Raw genomic sequence first — 26,886 nt, forward strand, 5'->3', positions numbered from 1 at the left:
TCATCCCAGGCCCCACAGCCTCCAATAGGAGAGCTTCATCCATATCATCCTCCCCTCGGTGAACGACCTCTGGAACATCTCTGTGATCCTCCTCTGCTGGGAGTCCTGAAATACATCATAAACACTCACACTTCATAACACACTCACACTTCATAAACACACACTTCATAACACACTCTTCATAACACACTCACACTTCATAACACACACTTCATAACACACACACACACACTTCATAACACACACTCACTCTTCATAACACACACACACTCTTCATAACACACACACACTCTTCATAACACACACTCACACTTCATAACACACTCACACTTCATAACACACTCACACTTCATAACACACTCACACTTCATAACACACTCACACTTCATAACACACACACACTCCATAACACACACACACTTCATAACACACACACACTTCATAACACACACACACTTCATAACACACACACACTTCATAACACACACACACTTCATAACACACACACACACACACACACACACACACACTTCATAACACACGCACACCATCAACACACACACACACTTCATAACACACACACTTCATAACACACACACACGCACACCATAACACACACTCACACTTCATAACACACGCACACACATCACACTTCATAACACACACACATAACACACACACACACACACACACACACACACACACACACACACACACACACACTTCATAACACACACACACACTTCATACACACACACACACACACATACACACTTCATACACACACTTCATACACACACTTCATAACACACACTTCATAACACACACTTCATAACACACACTTCATAACACACACTTCATAACACACACACACACACTTCATAACACACACACACACACACACACACTTCATAACACACACACACACTTCATAACACACACACACACACTCACTTCATAACACACTCACACTTCATAACGCACTCACACTTCATAACGCACTCACACTTCATAACGCACTCACACTTCATAACGCACTCACACTTCATAACGCACTCACACTTCATAACGCACTCACACTTCATAACGCACTCACACTTCATAACGCACTCACACTTCATAACGCACTCACACTTCATAACGCACTCACACTTCATAACGCACTCACACTTCATAACGCACTCACACTTCATAACGCACTCACACTTCATAACGCACTCACACTTCATAACGCACTCACACTTCACAACACACACACACACTTTGTCTGCCTCTCAAATGGCACCCTATTCTCTATAAAAGTGGTTCTCAACCGGGGCACCAGTACGTCTGGGGGTACTCAACCAGGGCACCAGTACGTCTGGGGGTCTCAACCAGGGCACCAGTACGTCTGGGGGTACTCAACCAGGGCACCAGTACGTCTGGGGTACTCAACCAGGGCACCAGTACGTCTGGGGTTCTCAACCAGGGCACCAGTACGTCTGGGGTACTCAACCAGGGCACCAGTACGTCTGGGGGTACTCAACCAGGGCACCAGTACGTCTGGGGGTACTCAACCACGGCACCAGTACGTCTGGGGGTACTCAACCTGGGCACCAGTACGTCTGGGGGTACTCAACCAGGGCACCAGGGGTTCTCAACCGGGGCACCAGTACGCCTGGGGGTTCTCAACCGGGGCACCAGTACGCCTGGGGGTTCTCAACCGGGGCACCAGTACGCCTGGGGGTTCTCAACCGGGGCACCAGTACGCCTGGGGGTTCTCAACCGGGGCACCAGTACACCTGGGGGTTCTCAACCGGGGCACCAGTACGTCTGGGGGTTCTCAACCGGGGCACCAGTACGCCTGTGGGTTCTCAACCGGGGCACCAGTACGTCGGGGGTACTCAACCAGGGCACCAGTACGTCGGGGGTACTCAACCAGGGCACCAGTACGGGGGGGTACTCAACCGGGGCACCAGTACGTCGGGGGTTCTCAACCGGGGCACCAGTACGCCTGGGGTTCTCAACCAGGGCACCAGTACGCCTGGGGGTACTCAACCAGGGCACCAGTACGCCTGGGGGTACTCAACCAGGGCACCAGTACGCCTGGGGGTACTCAACCAGGGCACCAGTACGTCTGGGGGTACTCAACCAGGGCACCAGTACGTCTGGGGGTTCTCAACCAGGGCACCAGTACGTCTGGGGGTACTCAACCGGGGCACCAGTACGTCTGGGGGTACTCAACCCGGGCACCAGTACGTCTGGGGGTACTCAACCGGGGCACCAGTACGTCTGGGGGTACTCAACCGGGGTACCAGTACGTCTGGGGTTCTCAACCGGGGCACCAGTACGTCTGGGGGGTACTCAACCAGGGCACCAGTACGTCTGGGGGTACTCAACCAGGGCACCAGTACGTCTGGGGGTACTCAACCAGGGCACCAGTACGTCTGGGGGTACTCAACCAGGGCACCAGTACGTCTGGGGGTTCTCAACCAGGGCACCAGTTCGTCTGGGGTACTCAACCGGGGCACCAGTACGTCTGGGGTACTCAACCAGGGCACCAGTACGTCTGGGGGTTCTCAACCGGGGCACCAGTACGTCTGGGGGTACTCAACCGGGGTACCAGTACGTCTGGGGGTTCTCAACCGGGGCACCAGTACGTCTGGGGGTACTCAACCAGGGCACCAGTACGTCTGGGGGTACTCAACCGGGGCACCAGTACGTCTGGGGGTACTCAACCGGGGCACCAGTACGTCTGGGGGTACTCAACCGGGGCACCAGTACGTCTGGGGGTACTCAACCGGGGCACCAGTACGTCTGGGGGTACTCAACCGGGGCACCAGTACGTCTGGGGGTTCTCAACCGGGGCACCAGTATGTCTGGGGGTACTTGGTATAGAATTAGGAGTGAGAATAATAGAATGCAAACACTTCCTGTAGTTGTTGACCAGTCTCTCACATCACTGTGGTTTGGTTCTTCCATGCAGAACTACTTCAGCAACATGTGAGGGTTTTCCAGCATGAACTGGTCATTTCAAGTCCTGCCACAACATCTCAGTTGGGATTAGATCTGGACTTTGACAAGGCCATTCCAAAACTTCAAATGTGTTGCTTTTTAACCATTTTCATGTAGACTTGATTGTGTGTTTTGGATCATTGTCTTACTGCATTACCCAGCTCTGCTTCAGCTCACAGACGGTTGGCCTGACATTCTCCTGTACAATTCTCTGATACAGAGCAGAATTCATGGTTCCTTCTATTAAGGCAAGTCGTCCAGGTCCTGAGGCAGCAAAGCCTCCCTAAACCATCACACTACCACTACCGTGCTGGACCGTTGGTTTGAGGTTCTTACTGTACAGGTTCATAATGCAGTGCTTGGTTTTCCTCAGACATAAATGGGACCCATCTCATCCAAAAGAATTGACTCAATTGACCCCTGTTGATGGGGGGCATTGTCATCTTGGAAGAGACCAATAGAAATGATTCACCATAGGTTGAAGGTTTATTGGTGTTTACTTTGTCCTCTAAGGGGTTGAGAGGACCTAAACCATGCCAGTGATGTAGTGTAGGAGCCTGACAGGTCAACAGCCAACCTGACTATTCCATGACTAGAGTAGCTGTGTACCAAACACCAACAGTGCCCCTCACCTTGGAGTGGAAGCTGGCAGACTCCGCCTTCTCTGACAGGTTGATTCTGATAGGCCCACCTGCTCCAGAACATGCATCTTCTCCTGGATCATGGGCCTACAGAGATACAAAAATCAATCAATATCTGTATTGTCCCATTTGGACAAATGGTTCCTTCAGAACTATCAACCGAATAGATATTAGAGTATAGAGGTTAGTTCAGACTGATTAAAGAGGAGGAGCCGGCGTACCACAGGTAGTCATCTGCGGTTCCCTTGGCGACCAGGTAGTGAATGTCCACATTGCTGGTCTGACCGATACGGTGCACTCTGTCCTCAGCCTGGATCATTATCTGATAAGATTCCAGAGGGCATCATTAGGAGGATGGTAGACAGTATAGGAGGATATATGAACACAGAGCAGCTGTAGCATGCTGGAGGTTTCACTAGTATTCACAACTTTTCTGTCAACCAAGACCCTGATACTCTGTTTGGTGACACCACTGGGTAAGGGGTTAGAGGTCAGGAACCTTCCCCCAGAGCCGGGGTTAGAGGTTAGACAGGTCATTACCCTAAGACTACTAAGAACAGCCGATCTGCCAACTTCTGTCTGTCGGGTCCCAACGGTTCAGGCTACACACTAATATGACCCCTCTGTGGAAAGGTGAGACTCTCACGTCCCAACAGTTCAGGCTACACACTAATATGACCCCTCTGTGGAAAGGTGAGACTCTCACGTCCCAACAGTTCAGGCTACACACTAATAGGACCCCTCTGTAGAAAGGTGAGACTCTCACGAACACGTTGGTTGTTTCACCACAGGAAGTGTTACATAGTGGATGCAGTCTGTTGTTTCACCACAGGAAGTGTTACATAGCGGATGCAGTCTGTTTCACCACAGGAAGTGTTACATAGCGGATGCAGTCTGTTGTTTCACCACAGGAAGTGTTACATAGCGGATGCAGTCTGTTGTTTCACCACAGGAAGTGTTACATAGCGGATGCAGTCTGTTTCACCACAGGAAGTGTTACATAGCGGATGCATTCTGTTGTTTCACCACAGGAAGTGTTACATAGCGGATGCAGTCTGTCGTTTCACCACAGGAAGTGTTACATAGCGGATGCAGTCTGTTGTTTCACCACAGGAAGTGTTACATAGCGGATGCAGTCTGTTGTTTCACCACAGGAAGTGTTACATAGCAGATGCAGTCTTTTGTTTCACCACAGGAAGTGTTACATAGCGGATGCAGTCTGTCGTTTCACCACAGGAAGTGTTACATAGCGGATGCAGTCTGTCGTTTCACCACAGGAAGTGTTACATAGCGGATGCAGTTGATTGAGACGCAGACGACCATCGTAAACTGACCGATTTTGAAGGGGATTTTCATATTATGCTAATTACATTTCGGCGAAGGCCGACTCTAGGGGGTTAAACGGTTGGTCAAGACCTTACCCCAGGGTTCCAGAATAGCTCAGCAAACACCACCAAAGCAGCGGAGTGCAGGGTGATGCCCATGTTAGCTGCAGTGATAGAGAGCACCGCTACACAGCTCTCGTCAGTGAGCTGGAACCGGTCACACAGTTGCTGCCGCTCTAACGACGGCGTGGAGCCGTCTATACGGATGTAGTCGATACCCTGAAATGACATGAGCAACAGAAACACACAAGACAGTCATGTTTCATCTTTTTATTGAATATTAAAATATACATTCTGCCTGCAGTGAAGCCGCTCAACATTCACATTCAGTCATCTAACAGATTTCCATACAGAGCGACCCACAGGACAGGCCAGGGTCAACCTCCCTGCTCAAGGGCACTTGGACAGATCCCCCACAAGATCCAAAACAGGGACCTGAATCAGCCACCAGCCCTCCAAGACCCCCCTTCACAGTTCTCCAAGAGCTACCTCTCAACCATCCTTGTCCTCACCCACCCCTCCCAAAAAAATAACCTCTCCCTCCATTCCCCACACCCAAGACACCCCCAAGTCCACATCCCACAATGCACCAACAAACAACAAAATAGAAAAAAGATAAAGACAAAAGAAAACAACGTAAATAACTTAATGATTTGTTTTCTTTTAACTTTGCTGTGATGTTTAACGTACAATTTCAATCTATCGAATCGAACAGAATCCGCAGATTGGGAGTTGAAGATAAATACTTTTACTAAGAGTATTAGTATATTAGTAATTGACTGACCCGGTCTCTCCAGATCTCCTAACAGTACTATTTCTAGGGTCAAATTTTAGATCAATGCTGTTCATTTTCAGCCATTCCTGAACATGAGACCAGAAACAGGCTGCCTGAGGGCAATACCAAAATAAATGGTCTATTGATTCTGTATCTTCACAACACAATATGCAGAGCTGCGATGACTGTATGCCCCAAATATTCAAAATTTTGTTGGTGGCAAGAATTCTGTACAATAATTTTAGCTTGAAGTTATGAATCTCACGTTGTTTTACATATCAACTCATACACCCTTTGCCATAGAATCGATGCATCAAAAATCTATTTTCAGCTATTTTTCAATCTGTATGGCACAGCTGTAAACATCCTGGTCCTCAACTGAAACGGGTACACTTTCCTATTTATGCTATTTTTGTTCATGTTTAAAATATTTAGAAGAAAAGCAAGTAATCTACCTAAAGATAAACTAAAACCTCTCGTGGCATAAGGCATAAATATGTACGGATTTCAATATTTACTAGAAAAGTGAGTCATCTAAACCAAAGTCTTTCTCTCGTGTGGATAAACTTTAAGTCTGTTTAGCATCCTGTTCTTCTCACCTTCTCTCCCAACTCCTTGGTGATAAAGTCCAGGACCAGCTTGTGATGAGCAAACACCAGGAACTCTCTCTTCCGCACTCTAGCATGTCCATGATGTACTCCCTGAGTAACAAAAACAGAACTGGTTTAAAACAGCTCTCAGCAGTCAATGTGGGGTAAACACTTTCAACTCACATGATGGCTTTAATCTTGGCCTCAGCAGTGTGGTTAAAGAACACCAGAAGAGCCTGCTTCATCTTCTGGAACAGAACAAAAAACCCAACAGGAGACGAATGAGTTTAACAAGACAAGGTGAAACTAGATGAACGTTAACTATGGAATGCTCTCTAGAAACACGCCTCATCTAGCGTCAAAATTAGCTGTAAGAGTATCGTTTTTAGTAATAATCCCCTTCCCCTGGACTCACGTTGTTGTTGTGTTGTCCCTTGGTCAGATCATTGGCTGCGGCAGACAGAGCTGCCTTGATGCGGGTGTTGATACCGTCTGTGGTCACGGTGACAACCTTGCGTTGCTTGGCAGGAAGCTGAGAGAGGACCTCTGACTTGAGACGGCGTAGCATTAGACTCTCCTCTAACATCAGCTTCAGTTCTCCTAGGTTACTGGAGCCAGAGTAGTCCCAACCCCACGGCAGCTAGCAGGAGAACAAGTCCTAGGTTACTGGAGCCAGAGTAGTCCCAACCCCACGGCAGCTAGCAGGAGAACAACAGGTCCTAGGTTACTGGAGCCAGAGTAGTCCCAACCCCACGCCAGCTAGCAGGAGAACAACAAGTCCTAGGTTACTGGAGCCAGAGTAGTCCCAACCCCACGGCAGCTAGCAGGAGAACAACAGGTCCTAGGTTACTGGAGCCAGAGTAGTCCCAAACCCACGCCAGCTAGCAGGAGAACAACAGGTCCTAGGTTACTGGAGCCAGAGTAGTCCCAACCCCACGGCAGCTAGCAGGAGAACAACAAGTCCTAGGTTACTGGAGCCAGAGTAGTCCCAACCCCACGGCAGCTAGCAGGAGAACAAGTCCTAGGTTACTGGAGCCAGAGTAGTCCCAACCCCACGCCAGCTAGCAGGAGAACAACAAGTCCTAGGTTACTGGAGCCAGAGTAGTCCCAACCCCACGGCAGCTAGCAGGAGGACAACAAGTCCTAGGTTACTGGAGCCAGAGTAGTCCCAACCCCACGGCAGCTAGCAGGAGAACAAGTCCTAGGTTACTGGAGCCAGAGTAGTCCCAACCCCACGCCAGCTAGCAGGAGAACAACAAGTCCTAGGTTACTGGAGCCAGAGTAGTCCCAACCCCACGCCAGCTAGCAGGAGAACAACAAGTCCTAGGTTACTGGAGCCAGAGTAGTCCCAACCCCACGCCAGCTAGCAGGAGAACAACAAGTCCTAGGTTACTGGAGCCAGAGTAGTCCCAACCCCACGGCAGCTAGCAGGAGAACAACAAGTCCTAGGTTACTGGAGCCAGAGTAGTCCCAACCCCACGGCAGCTAGCAGGAGAACAACAAGTCCTAGGTTACTGGAGCCAGAGTAGTCCCAACCCCACGGCAGCTAGCAGGAGAACAACAGGTCCTAGGTTACTGGAGCCAGAGTAGTCCCAACCCCACGGCAGCTAGCAGGAGGACAACAAGTCCTAGGTTACTGGAGCCAGAGTAGTCCCAACCCCACGCCAGCTAGCAGGAGAACAACAAGTCCTAGGTTACTGAGCCAGAGTAGTCCCAACCCCACGGCAGCTAGCAGGAGGACAACAAGTCCTAGGTTACTGGAGCCAGAGTAGTCCCAACCCCACGCCAGCTAGCAGGAGAACAAGTCCTAGGTTACTGGAGCCAGAGTAGTCCCAACCCCACGCCAGCTAGCAGGAGAACTAGTCCTAGGTTACTGGAGCCAGAGTAGTCCCAACCCCACGGCAGCTAGCAGGAGAACAACAAGTCCTAGGTTACTGAGCCAGAGTAGTCCCAACCCCACGCCAGCTAGCAGGAGAACAACAAGTCCTAGGTTACTGAGCCAGAGTAGTCCCAACCCCACGCCAGCTAGCAGGAGAACAGGCGGGTCTAGGATACTGTAGAGCAACAGGCGGGTCTAGGATACTGTAGAGCAACAGGCGGGTCTAGGATACTGTAGAGCAACAGGCGGGTCTAGGATACTGTAGAGCAACAGGCGGGTCTAGGATACTGTAGAGCAACAGCAACAGGTCTAGGATACTGTAGAGCAACAGGCGGGTCTAGGATACTGTAGAGCAACAGCAACAGGTCTAGGATACTGTACTGGAGGCTAAACTTACCTGTCGGGCATTGCAGTACCTGGTCCCAAAGTCACGGAAGTGGGGGAACAGGGAGGGCTTGACAGCCAGGATCTGACTGTAGAGCTCTGAGGGTCTGGACATGGCAGGAGTCCCCGACAGCAGGATCACACGCTTAGCTACCTGAGATTGAGAACATAGTAGAAACTGAAGACAACACTAACTAACTAATCACAGTCTGAGCTACCTGAGATTGAGAACATAGTAGAAACTGAAGACAACACTAACTAACTAATCACAGTCTGAGCTACCTGAGATTGAGAACATAGTAGAAACTGAAGACAACACTAACTAACTAATCACAGTCTGAGCTACCTGAGAATGAGAACATAGTAGAAACTGAAGACAACACTAACTAACTAATCACAGTCTGAGCTACCTGAGATTGAGAACATAGTAGAAACTGAAGACAACACTAACTAACTAATCACAGTCTGAGCTACCTGAAAACAGTGACAACACACTAATAATAACACAGTCCAACCCAACAGTCTTAAGAGATCAAATGAAAACTTCACTATTACCTTTGTTAAATCGTTACATAGAATATATAAATTGTTGCCTAAATACCAAGGATCCTGAGAGTAAAGAGAATCTTCCACACCTTGAGCAGTGGCAAGGCAGCCTTAAAGCGGGCAGTCTTCATGTTCTTCAGAAAGTGGGACTCGTCCATTATGAGAACATTGAAGGGGTTAGCGGCCTGCTGCTTGTCCATCCTGCTCAGTAGATCATAGCTGATGATGTTGACCAGACCACCCCTCAGGTTGTCTTTCCCCTTGACAATCACATTGATACGGTCAGGCTGCACAGAGGGCAGCCACTGCCTGAAGGCCTAGAGAGGAGGGGAGATAGTGCTGTGAACAATGGCATACTGTAGAGTTGACAACTGTGGTCACTGGATGCTGAGCAAACTGTCACTGACTACAGTTACTGCTCCAGTCCTACACATTCTAGAGCACGTCTGGGAGGAGCAGTAGAGTTAATAAGAGTCCTACACATTCTAGAGCACGTCTGGGAGGAACAGTCAAGTTAACAAGAGTCCTACACATTCTAGAGCACGTCTGGGGGGAACAGTCGAGTTAATAAGAGTCCTACACATTCTAGAGCACGTCTGGGAGGAACAGTCGAGTTAACAAGAGTCCTACACATTCTAGAGCACGTCTGGGAGGAACAGTCGAGTTAACAAGAGTCCTACACATTCTAGAGCACGTCTGGGAGGAACAGTCGAGTTAACAAGTCCTACACATTCTAGAGCACGTCTGGGAGGAACAGTCGAGTTAACAAGAGTCCTACACATTCTAGAGCACGTCTGGGAGGAACAGTCGAGTTAACAAGAGTCCTACACATTCTAGAGCACGTCTGGGAGGAACAGTCGAGTTAACAAGAGTCCTACACATTCTAGAGCACGTCTGAGAGGAACAGTCGAGTTAACAAGAGTCCTACACATTCTAGAGCACGTCTGAGAGGAACAGTCGAGTTAACAAGAGTCCTACACATTCTAGAGCACGTCTGAGAGGAACAGTCGAGTTAACAAGAGTCCTACACATTCTAGAGCACGTCTGGGAGGAACAGTCGAGTTAACAAGAGTCCTACACATTCTAGAGCACGTCTGAGAGGAACAGTCGAGTTAACAAGAGTCCTACACATTCTAGAGCACGTCTGGGAGGAACAGTCGAGTTAACAAGAGTCCTACACATTCTAGAGCACGTCTGAGAGGAACAGTCGAGTTAACAAGTCCTACACATTCTAGAGCACGTCTGGGAGGAACAGTCGAGTTAACAAGAGTCCTACACATTCTAGAGCACGTCTGGGAGGAACAGTCGAGTTAACAAGAGTCCTACACATTCTAGAGCACGTCTGGGAGGAACAGTCGAGTTAACAAGAGTCCTACACATTCTAGAGCACGTCTGGGAGGAACAGTCGAGTTAACAAGTCCTACACATTCTAGAGCACGTCTGGGAGGAACAGTCGAGTTAACAAGAGTCCTACACATTCTAGAGCACGTCTGAGAGGAACAGTCGAGTTAATAAGAGTCCTACACATTCTAGAGCACGTCTGGGAGGACCAGTCGAGTTAACAAGAGTCCTACACATTCTAGAGCACGTCTGAGAGGAACAATCGAGTTAACAAGTCCTACACATTCTAGAGCACGTCTGGGAGGACCAGTCGAGTTAACAAGAGTCCTACACATTCTAGAGCACGTCTGAGAGGAACAGTCAAGTTAACAAGAGTCCTGAACACATTCTAAGAGCACGTCTGGGAGGACCAGTCGAGTTAACAAGAGTCCTACACATTCTAGAGCACGTCTGAGAGGAACAGTCGAGTTAACAAGAGTCCTACACATTCTAGAGCACGTCTGGGAGGAACAGTCGAGTTAACAAGAGTCCTACACATTCTAGAGCACGTCTGAGAGGAACAGTCGAGTTAACAAGTCCTACACATTCTAGAGCACGCCTGGGAGGAACAGTCGAGTTAACAAGAGTCCTACACATTCTAGAACACGTCTGGGAGGAACAGTCAAGTTAACAAGAGTCCTACACATTCTAGAGCACGTCTGAGAGGAACAGTCGAGTTAACAAGAGTCCTACACATTCTAGAGCACGTCTGAGAGGAACAGTCGAGTTAACAAGAGTCCTACACATTCTAGAGCACGCCTGGGAGGAACAGTCGAGTTAACAAGTCCTACACATTCTAGAGCACGTCTGGGAGGAACAGTCGAGTTAACAAGTCCTACACATTCTAGAGCACGTCTGAGAGGAACAGTCGAGTTAACAAGAGTCCTACACATTCTAGAGCACGTCTGGGAGGAACAGTCGAGTTAACAAGTCCTACACATTCTAGAGCACGTCTGAGAGGAACAGTCGAGTTAACAAGAGTCCTACACATTCTAGAGCACGTCTGGGAGGAACAGTCGAGTTAACAAGTCCTACACATTCTAGAGCACGTCTGGGAGGAACAGTCGAGTTAACAAGTCCTACACATTCTAGAGCACGTCTGAGAGGAACAGTCGAGTTAACAAGAGTCCTACACATTCTAGAGCACGCCTGAGAGGAACAGTCGAGTTAACAAGAGTCCTACACATTCTAGAGCACGTCTGAGAGGAACAGTCGAGTTAACAAGTCCTACACATTCTAGAGCACGTCTGGGAGGAACAGTCGAGTTAACAAGAGTCCTACACATTCTAGAACACGTCTGGGAGGAACAGTCAAGTTAACAAGAGTCCTACACATTCTAGAGCACGTCTGAGAGGAACAGTCGAGTTAACAAGTCCTACACATTCTAGAGCACGTCTGGGAGGAACAGTCGAGTTAACAAGAGTCCTACACATTCTAGAGCACGTCTGGGTGGAACAGTCGAGTTAACAAGAGTCCTACACATTCTAGAGCACGTCTGGGAGGACCAGTCGAGTTAACAAGAGTCCTACACATTCTAGAGCACGTCTGAGAGGAACAATCGAGTTAACAAGTCCTACACATTCTAGAGCACGTCTGGGAGGACCAGTCGAGTTAACAAGAGTCCTACACATTCTAGAGCACGTCTGAGAGGAACAGTCAAGTTAACAAGAGTCCTGAACACATTCTAAGAGCACGTCTGGGAGGACCAGTCGAGTTAACAAGAGTCCTACACATTCTAGAGCACGTCTGAGAGGAACAGTCGAGTTAACAAGTCCTACACATTCTAGAGCACGTCTGGGAGGAACAGTCGAGTTAACAAGAGTCCTACACATTCTAGAGCACGTCTGGGAGGAACAGTCGAGTTAACAAGAGTCCTACACATTCTAGAGCACGTCTGGGAGGAACAGTCGAGTTAACAAGAGTCCTACACATTCTAGAGCACGTCTGAGAGGAACAGTCGAGTTAACAAGTCCTACACATTCTAGAGCACGTCTGGGAGGAACAGTCGAGTTAACAAGAGTCCTACACATTCTAGAGCACGTCTGAGAGGAACAGTCGAGTTAACAAGAGTCCTACACATTCTAGAGCACGTCTGAGAGGAACAGTCGAGTTAACAAGAGTCCTACACATTCTAGAGCACGTCTGAGAGGAACAGTCGAGTTAACAAGAGTCCTGAACACATTCTAGAGCACGTCTGGGAGGACCAGTCGAGTTAACAAGAGTCCTACACATTCTAGAACACGTCTGAGAGGAACAGTCGAGTTGACAAGTCCTACACATTCTAGAGCACGTCTGGGAGGAACAGTCGAGTTAACAAGAGTCCTACACATTCTAGAACACGTCTGGGAGGAACAGTCGAGTTAACAAGAGTCCTACACATTCTAGAGCACGTCTGAGAGGAACAGTCGAGTTAACAAGTCCTACACATTCTAGAGCACGTCTGGGAGGAACAGTCGAGTTAACAAGAGTCCTACACATTCTAGAGCACGCCTGGGTGGAACAGTCGAGTTAACAAGAGTCCTACACATTCTAGAGCACGCCTGGGAGGACCAGTCGAGTTAACAAGAGTCCTACACATTCTAGAGCACGTCTGAGAGGAACAATCGAGTTAACAAGTCCTACACATTCTAGAGCACGTCTGGGAGGACCAGTCGAGTTAACAAGAGTCCTACACATTCTAGAGCACGTCTGAGAGGAACAGTCAAGTTAACAAGAGTCCTGAACACATTCTAGAGCACGTCTGGGAGGACCAGTCGAGTTAACAAGAGTCCTACACATTCTAGAACACGTCTGAGAGGAACAGTCGAGTTGACAAGTCCTACACATTCTAGAGCACGTCTGGGAGGAACAGTCGAGTTAACAAGAGTCCTACACATTCTAGAGCACGTCTGGGAGGAACAGTCGAGTTAACAAGAGTCCTACACATTCTAGAGCACGTCTGGGAGGAACAGTCGAGTTAACAAGAGTCCTACACATTCTAGAGCACGTCTGGGAGGAACAGTTGAGTTAACAAGAGTCCTACACATTCTAGAGCACGTCTGGGAGGAACAGTCGAGTTAACAAGAGTCCTACACATTCTAGAGCACGCCTGGGAGGAACAGTCGAGTTAACAAGAGTCCTACACATTCTAGAGCACGCCTGGGAGGAACAGTCAAGTTAACAAGTCCTACACATTCTAGAGCACGCCTGGGAGGAACAGTCGAGTTAACAAGAGTCCTACACATTCTAGAGCACGTCTGAGAGGAACAGTCGAGTTAACAAGAGTCCTACACATTCTAGAGCACGTCTGGGAGGAACAGTCGAGTTAACAAGTCCTACACATTCTAGAGCACGTCTGGGAGGAACAGTCGAGTTAACAAGAGTCCTACACATTCTAGAGCACGTCTGAGAGGAACAGTCGAGTTAACAAGAGTCCTACACATTCTAGAGCACGTCTGAGAGGAACAGTCGAGTTAACAAGTCCTACACATTCTAGAGCACGTCTGGGAGGAACAGTCAAGTTAACAAGAGTCCTACACATTCTAGAGCACGTCTGGGTGGAACAGTCGAGTTAACAAGAGTCCTACACATTCTAGAGCACGTCTGAGAGGAACAGTCGAGTTAACAAGTCCTACACATTCTAGAGCACGTCTGGGAGGAACAGTCGAGTTAACAAGAGCCCTACACATTCTAGAGCACGTCTGAGAGGAACAGTCGAGTTAACAAGAGTCCTACACATTCTAGAGCACGTCTGGGAGGAACAGTCGAGTTAACAAGAGTCCTACACATTCTAGAGCACGTCTGGGAGGAACAGTCGAGTTAACAAGAGTCCTACACATTCTAGAGCACGTCTGGGAGGAACAGTCGAGTTAACAAGAGTCCTACACATTCTAGAGCACGTCTGGGAGGAACAGTCGAGTTAACAAGAGTCCTACACATTCTAGAGCACGTCTGGGAGGAACAGTCGAGTTAACAAGAGTCCTACACATTCTAGAGCACGTCTGGGAGGAACAGTCGAGTTAACAAGAGTCCTACACATTCTAGAGCACGTCTGAGAGGAACAGTCGAGTTAACAAGAGTCCTACACATTCTAGAGCACGTCTGAGAGGAACAGTCGAGTTAACAAGTCCTACACATTCTAGAGCACGTCTGGGAGGAACAGTCAAGTTAACAAGAGTCCTACACATTCTAGAGCACGTCTGGGTGGAACAGTCGAGTTAACAAGAGTCCTACACATTCTAGAGCACGCCTGGGAGGAACAGTCGAGTTAACAAGTCCTACACATTCTAGAGCACGTCTGGGAGGAACAGTCGAGTTAACAAGAGTCCTACACATTCTAGAGCACGTCTGAGAGGAACAGTCGAGTTAACAAGAGTCCTACACATTCTAGAACACGTCTGAGAGGAACAGTCGAGTTAACAAGTCCTACACATTCTAGAGCACGCCTGGGAGGAACAGTCGAGTTAACAAGAGTCCTACACATTCTAGAGCACGTCTGGGAGGAACAGTCGAGTTAACAAGTCCTACACATTCTAGAACACGCCTGGGAGGAACAGTCGAGTTAACAAGAGTCCTACACATTCTAGAACACGCCTGAGAGGAACAGTCGAGTTGACAAGTCCTACACATTCTAGAACACGTCTGGGAGGAACAGTCGAGTTAACAAGAGTCCTACACATTCTAGAGCACGTCTGAGAGGAACAGTCGAGTTAATAAGAGTCCTACACATTCTAGAGCACGCCTGGGAGGAACAGTCGAGTTAACAAGAGTCCTACACATTCTAGAGCACGTCTGGGAGGAACAGTCGAGTTAACAAGAGTCCTACACATTCTAGAGCACGTCTGGGAGGAACAGTCGAGTTAACAAGAGTCCTACACATTCTAGAGCACGTCTGGGGAGGAACAGTCAAGTTAACAAGAGTCCTACACATTCTAGAGCACGTCTGGGAGGAACAGTCGAGTTAACAAGAGTCCTACACATTCTAGAGCACGTCTGGGAGGAACAGTCGAGTTAACAAGAGTCCTACACATTCTAGAGCACGTCTGGGAGGAACAGTCGAGTTAACAAGAGTCCTACACATTCTAGAGCACGCCTGGGAGGTACAGTCGAGTTAACAAGAGCAAAATCTGGACATTTCTGGCATGCCCAAGACTAGACCTTCCTCTTGACTGCAAACCTGATGGGCCAATTAAAATGAGAACTAGCCCCCTGCTCCAGTTTGACAGCATCCTCTACACTTCAAGGATATATTTTAAAACCACTAACAGACACCCTGACGAAGCAGAACACACCAGAACCACGAGGAATAACAAGAAACCAGAGAGACCCATAGGACACGGTGACACATAGGACATGCAGTCAGAGTGGATGAATAGGACAAAGGACTGATGGAGACCAACTTTCATTGCATTGCAAACAAAATAATTCACAGACAAAACTCTATTCAATACAGTGATAAACAGAGCACAGTCCTTCACAGCGTCTGGGTGTGCCATGTCCACATAATGTACTGTTTAATTTACTGGGTGCTCGCGAGACAAAGAAAATGGTTCCTGGTTTCTTCTTTAAAATAAATGACCTAATGGAGCTACAGGACTAGTAGGGATTACAGTGCTTAGAAACAAAACACTTTGCTAATACCAATCCACGTAGTCCTCTTTACTCGAAACACCTCCAGATTCCACTAACACTAATGTGTAAAGAACAGCCTGACACGGTGTCTATCTAAACAGAAAGAACAGAACCGATTAATGAAGAACCATCAGGGCAAAAACAACACTAACTTTGCATTCCTCGATAACGTACCACTCCATGACTATTATTGAACACTGAGAAAAAAAACGCAATTTATAATTTTAATAAATGTCATAGTCTAGGCCTATAGCTAATAAGAAATGCCAAGGTCTATAGCTAATAATAGATGTGATTGTACCTCAGCCCAGGTGAATCTGACAGAAGAAGGGGCCACCACTAATAAAGGCCACTCTTTCCTGTAGTAGGCAGCTATGCAAATGGCCTGAACTGTCTTCCCCAGTCCCATGTCATCAGCCAGGAGGAGGCGGCCATCTTTGGACACCGCAAAGCTGGAGGAGACAACCAGGGTTTAATACAACTACAGTCAAAGTCGGGAAGTTTACATACACCTTAGCCTAATACATTTAAACTCAGTTTTTCACAATTCCTGACATTTAATCTTAGTTAAAAATTCCCTGTTTTAGGTCAGTTAGGATCACCACTTTATTTTAAGAATGTGAAATGTCAGAATAATAGTAGAGAGAATGATTTATTTCAGCTTTAATTTCTTTCATCACATTCCCAATGGATCAGAAGTTTACATAATCTCAATTAGTATTTGGTAGCATTGCCTTTAAATTGTTTAACTTGGGTCAAACGTTTCAGGTAGCCTTCCACAAGCTTCCCACAATAAGTTGGGTGAATTTTGGCCCATTCCTCCTGACAGTGCTGGTGTAACTGAGTCAGGTTTGTCGGCCTCCTTTCTCGCACATGCTTTTTCAGTTCTGCCCACAAATTTTCCAAAGGATTGAGGTCAGGGCTTTGTGATGGCCACTCCAATACCTCGACTTTGTTGTCGTTAAGCCATAACTTTGGAAGTATTCTTGGGGTCATTGTCCATTTGGAAGACCCATTTGGGACCAAGCTTTAACTTCCTGACTGATGTCTTGAGATATTGCTTCAATATATCCTCATCATTTTCCTTTCCTCATGAGGCCATTTATTTAGTGAAGTTCACCAGTCCCTCCTGCAGCAAAGCACCTCCACAACATGATGCTGCAATCCCAATTACACCTCCAATTGACTCAGATGATGTGAATTAGCCAATCAGAAGCTCCTAAAGCCATTACATAATTTTCTCGATTTGTCCAAGCTGTTTAAAGGAACAGTCAACTTAGTGTATGTAAACTTCAGACCCACTGGAATTGTGATGTAGTGTATTATAAGTGAAATAATCTGTCTGTAAACAATTGTTGGAAAAATTACTTGTGTCATGCAAAGTAGATGTCCTAACCGACTTGCCAAAACTATAGTTTGTTAACAAGACATTTGTGGAGTGGTTGAAAAACTAGTTTTAATGACTCCAACCTAAGTGTACATACTTCAACTGTACATACAAACAGACCATTAATCAAGAACCATCAGGCGAACAAAACAAACATTGTCTGGAGAAGAAGACAATCAAGGTGTCATACAAACAGACTGATTATCACAATATGAAACTATATAAGAACCAGATACATAATATTTGTATACATTAGGCACAAAACGAAGGGGGAAATATTGGAAATGTCCAATATGAAACACTAATTTCCGCTTTCCGTTGCTAAACATTTTTGCTATGGTGTGCCCTAACGAATACAACCCAGTACGCTGCTGCTACTGTTATTATCTATGCATTTTAACAACTCTACCTGCATGTACATATTACCTCAATTACTTCGACACCGGTACCCCCTGTATATAGCCTCCACATTGACTGTACTGGTACCCCCTGTATATAGCCTCCACATTGACTCTGTACTGGTACCCCCTGTATATAGCCTCCACATTGACTCTGTACTGGTACCCCCTGTATATAGCCTCCACATTGACTCTGTACCGGTACCCCCTGTATATAGCCTCCACATTGACTCTGTACTGGTACCCCTGTATATAGCCTCCACATTGACTCTGTACCGGTACCCCTGTATATAGCCTCCACATTGACTCTGTACCGGTACCCCTGTATATAGCCTCCACATTGTCTCTGTACCGGTACCCCTGTATATAGCCTCCACATTGACTCTGTACCGGTACCCCTGTACATAGCCTCCACATTGACTCTGTACCGGTACCCCTGTATATAGTCTCCACATTGACTCTGTACCGGTACCCCTGTATATAGTCTCCACATTGACTCTGTACCGGTACCCCCTGTATATAGCCTCCACATTGACTCTGTACCGGTACCCCCTGTATATAGCCTCCACATTGACTCTGTACCGGTACACCCTGTATATAGCCTCCACATTGACTCTGTACTGGTACCCCCTGTATATAGCCTCCACATTGACTCTGTACCGGTACCCCCTTTATATAGCCTCCACATTGTACCGGTACCCCCTGTATATAGCCTCCACATTGACTCTGTACCGTAATACCCTGTATATAGACTCCACATTGACTCTGTACCGGTACCCCTGTATATAGCCTCCACATTGACTCTGTACCGTAATACCCTGTATATAGCCTCCACATTGACTCTGTACCGGTACCCCCTGTATATAGCCTCCACATTGACTCTGTACCGTAATACCCTGTATATAGCCTCCACATTGACTCTGTACCGGTACCCCCTATATATAGCCTCCACATTGACTCTGTACCGTAATACCCTGTATATAGCCTCCACATTGACTCTGTACCGAAATACCCTGTATATAGCCTCCACATTGACTCTGTACCGAAATACCCTGTATATAGCCTCCACATTGACTCTGTACCGGTACCCCCTGTATATAGCCTCCACATTGACTCTGTACCGTAATACCCTGTATATAGCCTCCACATTGACTCTGTACCGTAATACCCTGTATATAGCCTCCACATTGACTCTGTACCGGTACCCCCTGTATATAGTCTCCACATTGACTCTGTACCGTAATACCCTGTATATAGCCCCACTGTTGTTATTTACTGTTGCTCTCTATTTATGAGTTGTATGGTCATGATAACAGTGAGACTAACACCTACTTGACACCGTCTCTCTGGAAGGGCATGAGACGACCTGTCAATGAGGGGTCAATGGAGGACAGGTCAGCTTCAGGAACCTCTGATGGCCATGTCTGGCTGCCTTGAAACAGGGCAGAGAACACCTGGATCACACCTCTAGGGAGAGGCTCAATCTCTACCGATGGAATGGCACCGAGAGCATCCACTGGGAAGTAGAACAGAGAACAGAGTCACACTGAATACAGAACACACACCATTCACTGAATACAGAACACACACACACACCATTCACTGAATACAGAACACACACACACCATTCACTGAATACAGAACACACACACACCATTCGCTGATTACAGAACACACACACACACCATTCGCTGATTACAGAACACACACACACCATTCACTGAATACAGAACACACACACACCATTCACTGAATACAGAACACACACACACCATTCACTGAATACAGAACACACACACACCATTCACTGAATACAGAACACACACACACCATTCACTGAATACAGAACACACACACACCATTCACTGAATACAGAACACACACACACCATTCACTGAATACAGAGCCCACACACACCATTCACTGAATACAGAACACAGACACGCCATTCACTGAATACAGAACACACACACACACATGCCATTCGCTGATTACAGAACACACACACCATTCGCTGATTACAGAATACACACACACCATTCACTGAATACAGAACACACACACACACCATTCACTGAATACAGAACACACACACACACCATTCACTGAATACAGAACACACACACACCATTCACTGAATACAGAACACACACACACACCATTCACTGAATACAGAACACACACACACACCATTCACTGAATACAGAACACACACACACACATCATTCACTGAATACAGAACACACACACACACATCATTCACTGAATACAGAACACACACACACACATCATTCACTGAATATAGAACACACACACACCATTCACTGAATATAGAACACACACACACCATTCACTGAATACAGAACACACACACACCATTCACTGAATATAGAACACACACCATTCACTGAATACAGAACACACACACACACACGCCATTCGCTGAATATAGAACACACGCCATTCACTGAATACACAGGGCCTTCGGAAAGTACTCAGTCTCCTTCGCTTCTTCCACATTTTGTTACGTTACAGCCTTATTCTAAAATGGATTAAACAAATCCTCATCAATCTACACACAACACCCCACAATGACAACGCAAAACAGATTTGTTGAAATTTGCAAATGTATTAATAATAAAAAACAGAAAAACCTAAATCATATCCAATCAATTGAATTTACAACAGGTGGACACCAATCAAGTTGTATAAATATTCAGGATGATCAATGGAAACAGGATGCACCTGAGCTCAATTTCAAGTCTCATAGCAAAGGATCTGGTGACTTATGTAAATAAGGTATCTGTTTTTTTATACAGTTGCAAACATTTCTAAAAAAAAAAAAAATGTTTTTCACGTCGTCATTCTGGGGTAGTGGGTGGAGATTGATGAGGAAAACATTTTAGAACAAGACATTTTCGGGAAAAGTCAAGGGGTCTGAATACTTTACTTAATGTATTTACCGAATGTAGAACACAGAACATTCATGAATATAGAACACAGAACGCTCACTGACTATAGAACACAGAACACTCACTGACTATAGAACACAGAACACTCACTGACTATAGAACACAGAACGCTCACTGACTATAGAACACAGAACGCTCACTGACTATAGAACACAGAACACTCACTGACTATAGAACACAGAACACTCACTGACTATAGAACACAGAACGCTCACTGACTATAGAACTATAGAACACAGAACGCTCACTGACTATAGAACACAGAACACTCACTGACTATAGAACACAGAACACTCACTGACTATAGAACACAGAACACTCACTGACTATAGAACACAGAACACTCACTGACTATAGAACACAGAACACTCACTGACTATAGAACACAGAACACTCACTGACTATAGAACACAGAACACTCACTGACTATAGAACACAGAACACTCACTGACTATAGAACACAGAACACTCACTGACTATAGAACACAGAACACTCACTGACTATAGAACACAGAACACTCACTGACTATAGAACACAGAACACTCACTGACTATAGAACACAGAACGCTCACTGACTATAGAACACAGAACGCTCACTGACTATAGAACACAGAACACTCACTGACTATAGAACACAGAACACTCACTGACTATAGAACACAGAACACTCACTGACTATAGAACACAGAACACTCACTGACTATAGAACACAGAACACTCACTGACTATAGAACACAGAACACTCACTGACTATAGAACACAGAACACTCACTGACTATAGAACACAGAACACTCACTGACTATAGAACACAGAACACTCACTGACTATAGAACACAGACTATAGAACACAGAACACTCACTGACTATAGAATGAGTCGCAGACAATTCAGCAGAGAAGAGAAGGCTAGCGGAAACATGGTCACAACAGGATAATACTTACTAAGTCTTTTATAATCCTCAAGCAAGAAACTCCACCTTCTTGTCTTCATATCTTAACAAAAGAGAGAACATATAATATCACACAGTACTATCTAAAACATGATACTGATGAATATATGAAAACGAAATAACACGCTTGAAAATAGTAGGAAAATGAACGAACTGTTGCTGTCATGAAATTGTCAGCCGGTTATTGTCATGCAAATGCCAGTCTCACGGTCATCGATCATTAATAACATATGTTTAACAGCTCTTATGTGCAATAGACTAGTTCATTTAGCAGACCAGATATGCTTATAAGTCTCGTACCATTATTTTATATTATTGTAAGAATAATATAATTGAACTTAGCTGAATAAAATAAAGGATATTTTTCCCATTCCAGAGCGAGTGTACATATGAAGTGTTGAGCGTAAAAGTAGATAGATTTAGATGTGAATGATACAAACCTTAGAAATCAAAACATACAGGCTGCATGATGCGACTACAGGCTACCATTTGAAAACCTCTGTTCCTTTCCTCAGGCTGCTGTTCTCTCATCAAGTGATCATATTCTCCATTTATAATCTCGTATTTGCTAATATGTAAAAAATGTGTTTGGATTTAGAATGGCCCGTTATCAGATGAGAAGGAACACAGGCAGGGGGAAAGGCATGTCATCCGTATGCTGCTTTCCTGCAGTTCACATCATGCTACTCCGGTTTTATAGAGGAACAGCTGGCAAAGAGCAGCAGCTCTGCTTTGGCATAAAGAAATGTCTGGGCTTATAAGAATACTTATTTCACGCCACACATCAACCACTAGTTGAGGAGCATACAGCCTCTCTCTGCATGACAGGTGATAGTCCACCCAAACTCTGTATGCCAACAGGATTGTGTCGAGGCACAGATCTGGGGAAGGGTACCAAAAACATTTCTGCAGCATTGAAGTTCCCTAAGAACACAGTGGCCTCTATCATTCTCCAATGGAAGAAGTTTGGAACCACCAAGACTCTCCCTAGAGCTGGCTGCCCGGCCAAACTGAACAATCAGGGGAGAAGGGCTTTGGTCAGCGAGGTGACCAAGAACCCGATGTTCACTCTGACAGAGCTCTAGAGTTCCTCTGTGGAGATGGGAGAACCTTCCAGAAGGACAACCATCTCTGCAGCACTCCATCAATCAGGCCTTTATGGAAGAGTGGCCAGACGGAAGCCAATCCTCAGTAAAAAGCATGACAGCCTGTTTCTCCGCGGCAGGTCCTGGGAGACTAGTCAGGATCGAGGCAAAGATGAACGGAGAAAGGTACAGAGAAATCCTTGATGAAAACAAGCTCGAGCGCTCAAGACCTCAGAATGGGGCGAAGGCTCACATTCCAACAGGACGTTTTCGTAATGTCCTTGAGTGGCCCAGCCAGAGACCGGACTTAAACCCGATTGAACATCTCTGGAGAGACCTGAAAATAGCTGTGCAGCAACGCTCCCCATCCAACCTGACAGAGCTTGAGAGGATCTGCAGAGAAGAATGGGAAAAACTCCCCAAATTTATTTTTTTTATTTTTTATTTCACCTTCATTTAACCAGGTAGGCAAGTTGAGAACAAGTTATTATTATTATTACAATTTACAAATACAGGTTTGCCAAGCTTGTAGCATCATACCCAAGAAGACTCGAGGCTGGAATCGCTGCCAAAGGTGCTTCAACAAGGTACTGAGGTCTGAATACTTATGTAAATGTTAATTTCTATTAGCAAAAATGGCTTTAAAAAATGTTTTCTTTGTCATTACGGGATATTGTGTGTAGATTAATGAGGGAAACAATTTAATCCATTTTAGAATAAGGCTGTAACTAGAGGACCTATCAACCCCCTATGACCTCAGAAGGCTGTAACTAGAGGACCTATCAACCCCCCTATGACCTCAGAAGGCTGTGACTAGAGGACCTATCAACCCCCTATGACCTCAGAAGGCTGTGACTAGAGGACCTATCAACCCCCCTATGACCTCAGAAGGCTGCTAGAGGACCTATCAACCCCCCACCTCAGAAATGCTTTGAATGAATCATCACCTCACACCGTCCCTTTCCTTGTGTTTGGATTTGAAACAACATCCACAACGACCAGGTTTTCCAGTATCAAACTATTGTTGAACTTCTTTCTTCAAACTGATCATCACAGGGCGGCAGCGTATAGCGGTTAGAGCGTTGGACTAGTAACCGGAAGGTTGTGAGTTCAAACCCCGAGCTGACAAGGTACAAATCTGTCGTTCTGCCCCTGAACAGGCAGTTAACCACTGTTCCCAGGCTGTCATTGAAAATAAGAATATGTTCTTAACTGACTTGCCTGGTTAAATAAAGGTTTAAAAAAAAAAAAAAAAAAAAAACTGTGAGGTTAATGCAGCCTAAAGCTGAGTTTTAAAAGCATTAACTGTTTTGATGATAAGTGTTTGATGTGATTTATGATTGCATTTGCATTGATGTCAGAGTGGTTAGAGGGACAATAGAGTCCTGAGTACCAGGCCATTAGTGACCTCATGGTCATTAGCGACTTGGGTAAGTCTACTACCAACACATGTCCAGAGTGCATAAGAGAATATTACCATGACTGAATGGTCACGTGGAATTTGACTGCGGCCATGACTGCCGGTGTGGTGGTAATACTGTCACCGCAACAGCCCAAAACAGGCTTCACTTACCATAGTTCTTGGAAGGCATCTGTTTGAAAGCAGCGATGACGTCAACATGGTACCCAACGTCGACCTCGAAGCGTGATCGTGACACCAGGGTGGCGTGGCCCTGTACGGTGGCCCTGGTCTCTGCCAGCCACTACACAGCTTCAGCAGGGCCCCAAGCGCAGCAGTGTCACGGGACCGGCTAGACGCCGGCGCCACGTCAATACCCCCCACCAGAGGTTTCAGACATATACAGGAGATGGAGCCAGACTCCTCCACTACAACAGGAAATACATGGGCCTTCTTAGAAGGTCCCAAATGGCACTCTATTCCATATACAGTGCACTACTTTGGAGCCCTATTGGGAAGAGAGTGTCTATTTGGACAAAGACAATACATCTTCACTTGACCAATACATGTGATTATCTTCTTAAAGTATATGATGTGTGTAGGCCTATCTCATACTCAGCTGACGATAGTCCTCAAGGCTGAAGTTCCACATCTTGGTAGCAGGGTCTGTTGGGATAAACAAGATAAACAACAAAACATAGTAAACAAGGGTATAGAATAGAAAATTAATATTAGTTATTGCTCTATATAGGGCTGTAATTCAACCTTTCAACCGGACAAATCACCAGGATGAATTTAAATACATCCATTTAAAACTCACCATAGTTCCGAGAAGGGATGTTTTTGAACACAGCAATCAGCTCAGCGTGGTAACCGACTTCCACTCTGAACCGCTCCTCTGAGTGAGAGACACATTTCCCTCTGACTGTGACGGCAGGGGTCTTCCCAGGTAGAGAGTTACTAACATCAGTACCGCTGGAGGGAGCAGCACTCTGGACGGATGGTGATGTGGCTCCATGTTTGGTTCCTCGTTTATAGAAACTACCAACGGCAGAATGGGAAGACAGCCCCGAGGAAGAGGTCTTTGGATGAGGTTTAGAAACAGAGAAACTGCCAGTTGCACTTGTAGAAGTAGGATACGGACCAGGTAATACTGCTTTATTCAGCTGTGGAGGTTTGAACACAGAGGAGACGTTCTGGCCTGATGATGATGATGATGACTTGGCTCCATATGAACTACCAGTACCAGTGGAACTTCCAGAAACAGAAGATGATGGGCAACCTGTTGTCTTTGGCTGAAGTGGTTTGAACACTGAGGGGCTTCCTCCTGTAGACACATCTAACCCTTTCAATGAATGTTGTCCCTTTGGGAGAGGTAGTGGGTCTATTACTTTAATCTGAGGAGACAAAGACAACAAAATACAGTACATTAGAAACAAAGGTCATTGACAACAGACAAACCAAACCCAAATATAACTGTACAAAACGTCAAAGTATCACTCCTCACCTGTTTAGTGGCAGTATTGGAGAATAGTGAATTCTGTCCAGACTTGTCCCTTGGGCTAGAAAACAACTGGTTAGGTCTCCTGTCTTGACCCCGTGGAACATCATTCTGAAGCACAGTATTAGGTGGATGATGAGTTAGTCCTGGTCGGGGAGTTGAGTTAGAAGGTGGACCAGGGTGAGTGTTAATGCCTTGCTGAGGAGCACTGGCAGGGTTGTTGAGCCCTGATACGGGCGTCTGGTTGTTAGACTGAGCAGCCTGTCTCTGTGCTCTAATCGCTAAAGCTCTCCGTCTGTTCTCCTCTATCTTCTGCTGCTGCTCTGCCGTCAAAGAGCTCGACATGGTTAATTATTAGCTCGCTATATTGCCTGCTTATTTGCTGGCATGTTAGGTTGTAGCTAGCTAGCTATCGTTAGCTTGCTAACATGTCGGAAAAGATCACAGCCCATATCCGTAAGCGAAATATGAATAAACAAGTAGCAGAGTTATCTAGCTATATCTAAATACGACATATTTTCGCTAAGGACCTACGCTAAAACAACAAAAGCAGAAGTTATTCGTAAGTATATTGAGCAGTTTCTTGTTTGGAACTCCTGCGGAGGAAGTGACGTGGGGCAAATGTTCGGCGCTTTTCTTTTAAGTTAAAAGTTTTTAATCCTTTCAATACTTTTTAAAAATGTTATTTTATTGTTTCAATACTTTTTTAAAATGTTTTTTTATTATTTAAATACCATTAGTTTTACAATAAGAAACAGGAATATGTGCAGTGATACTATATATAAATATAGTGACTGGTATAGTAGTGGTAGTGACTGGTTATAGTAGTGGTAGTGGTAGTGACTGGTTATAGTAGTGGTAGTGGTAGTGACTGGTTATAGTAGTGACTGGTTATAGTAGTGGTAGTGGTAGTGACTGGTTATAGTAGTGACTGGTTATAGTTATAGTAGTGGTAGTGACTGGTTATTGTAATAGTAGTGGTAGTGTCTGGTTATAGTAATAGTAGTGGT

General features: G+C 46.0%; 1 protein-coding gene and 1 long non-coding RNA gene across 2 annotated transcripts; one reads left to right on the top strand and one right to left on the bottom strand.

Moving 5' to 3' along the window:
* LOC118380625 (SWI/SNF-related matrix-associated actin-dependent regulator of chromatin subfamily A-like protein 1) lies at window positions 1-26,489 on the bottom strand. Its single transcript, XM_052502277.1, is given in 19 exon segments — window positions 1-105; window positions 3,627-3,670; window positions 3,673-3,722; window positions 3,857-3,957; window positions 5,057-5,239; window positions 6,395-6,459; window positions 6,462-6,496; window positions 6,569-6,633; window positions 6,801-7,025; window positions 8,662-8,802; window positions 9,284-9,511; window positions 16,486-16,636; window positions 19,302-19,485; window positions 21,884-21,934; window positions 24,550-24,660; window positions 24,663-24,803; window positions 24,991-25,041; window positions 25,196-25,772; window positions 25,883-26,489. Coding segments are annotated over 19 exon segments (2,847 nt in total). The 5' UTR covers window positions 26,222-26,489.
* LOC127918969 (uncharacterized) lies at window positions 7,083-7,999 on the top strand. Its single transcript, XR_008101600.1, has 3 exons — window positions 7,083-7,230; window positions 7,353-7,471; window positions 7,896-7,999. It is a non-coding gene; the product is annotated as an uncharacterized LOC127918969 (long non-coding RNA).
* Window positions 26,490-26,886: the final 397 nt, after the last annotated feature.

Source organism: Oncorhynchus keta, unplaced genomic scaffold (assembly GCF_023373465.1).
Source record: "Oncorhynchus keta strain PuntledgeMale-10-30-2019 unplaced genomic scaffold, Oket_V2 Un_contig_15408_pilon_pilon, whole genome shotgun sequence".
In the NCBI taxonomy this organism is placed as follows: domain Eukaryota; kingdom Metazoa; phylum Chordata; class Actinopteri; order Salmoniformes; family Salmonidae; genus Oncorhynchus; species Oncorhynchus keta.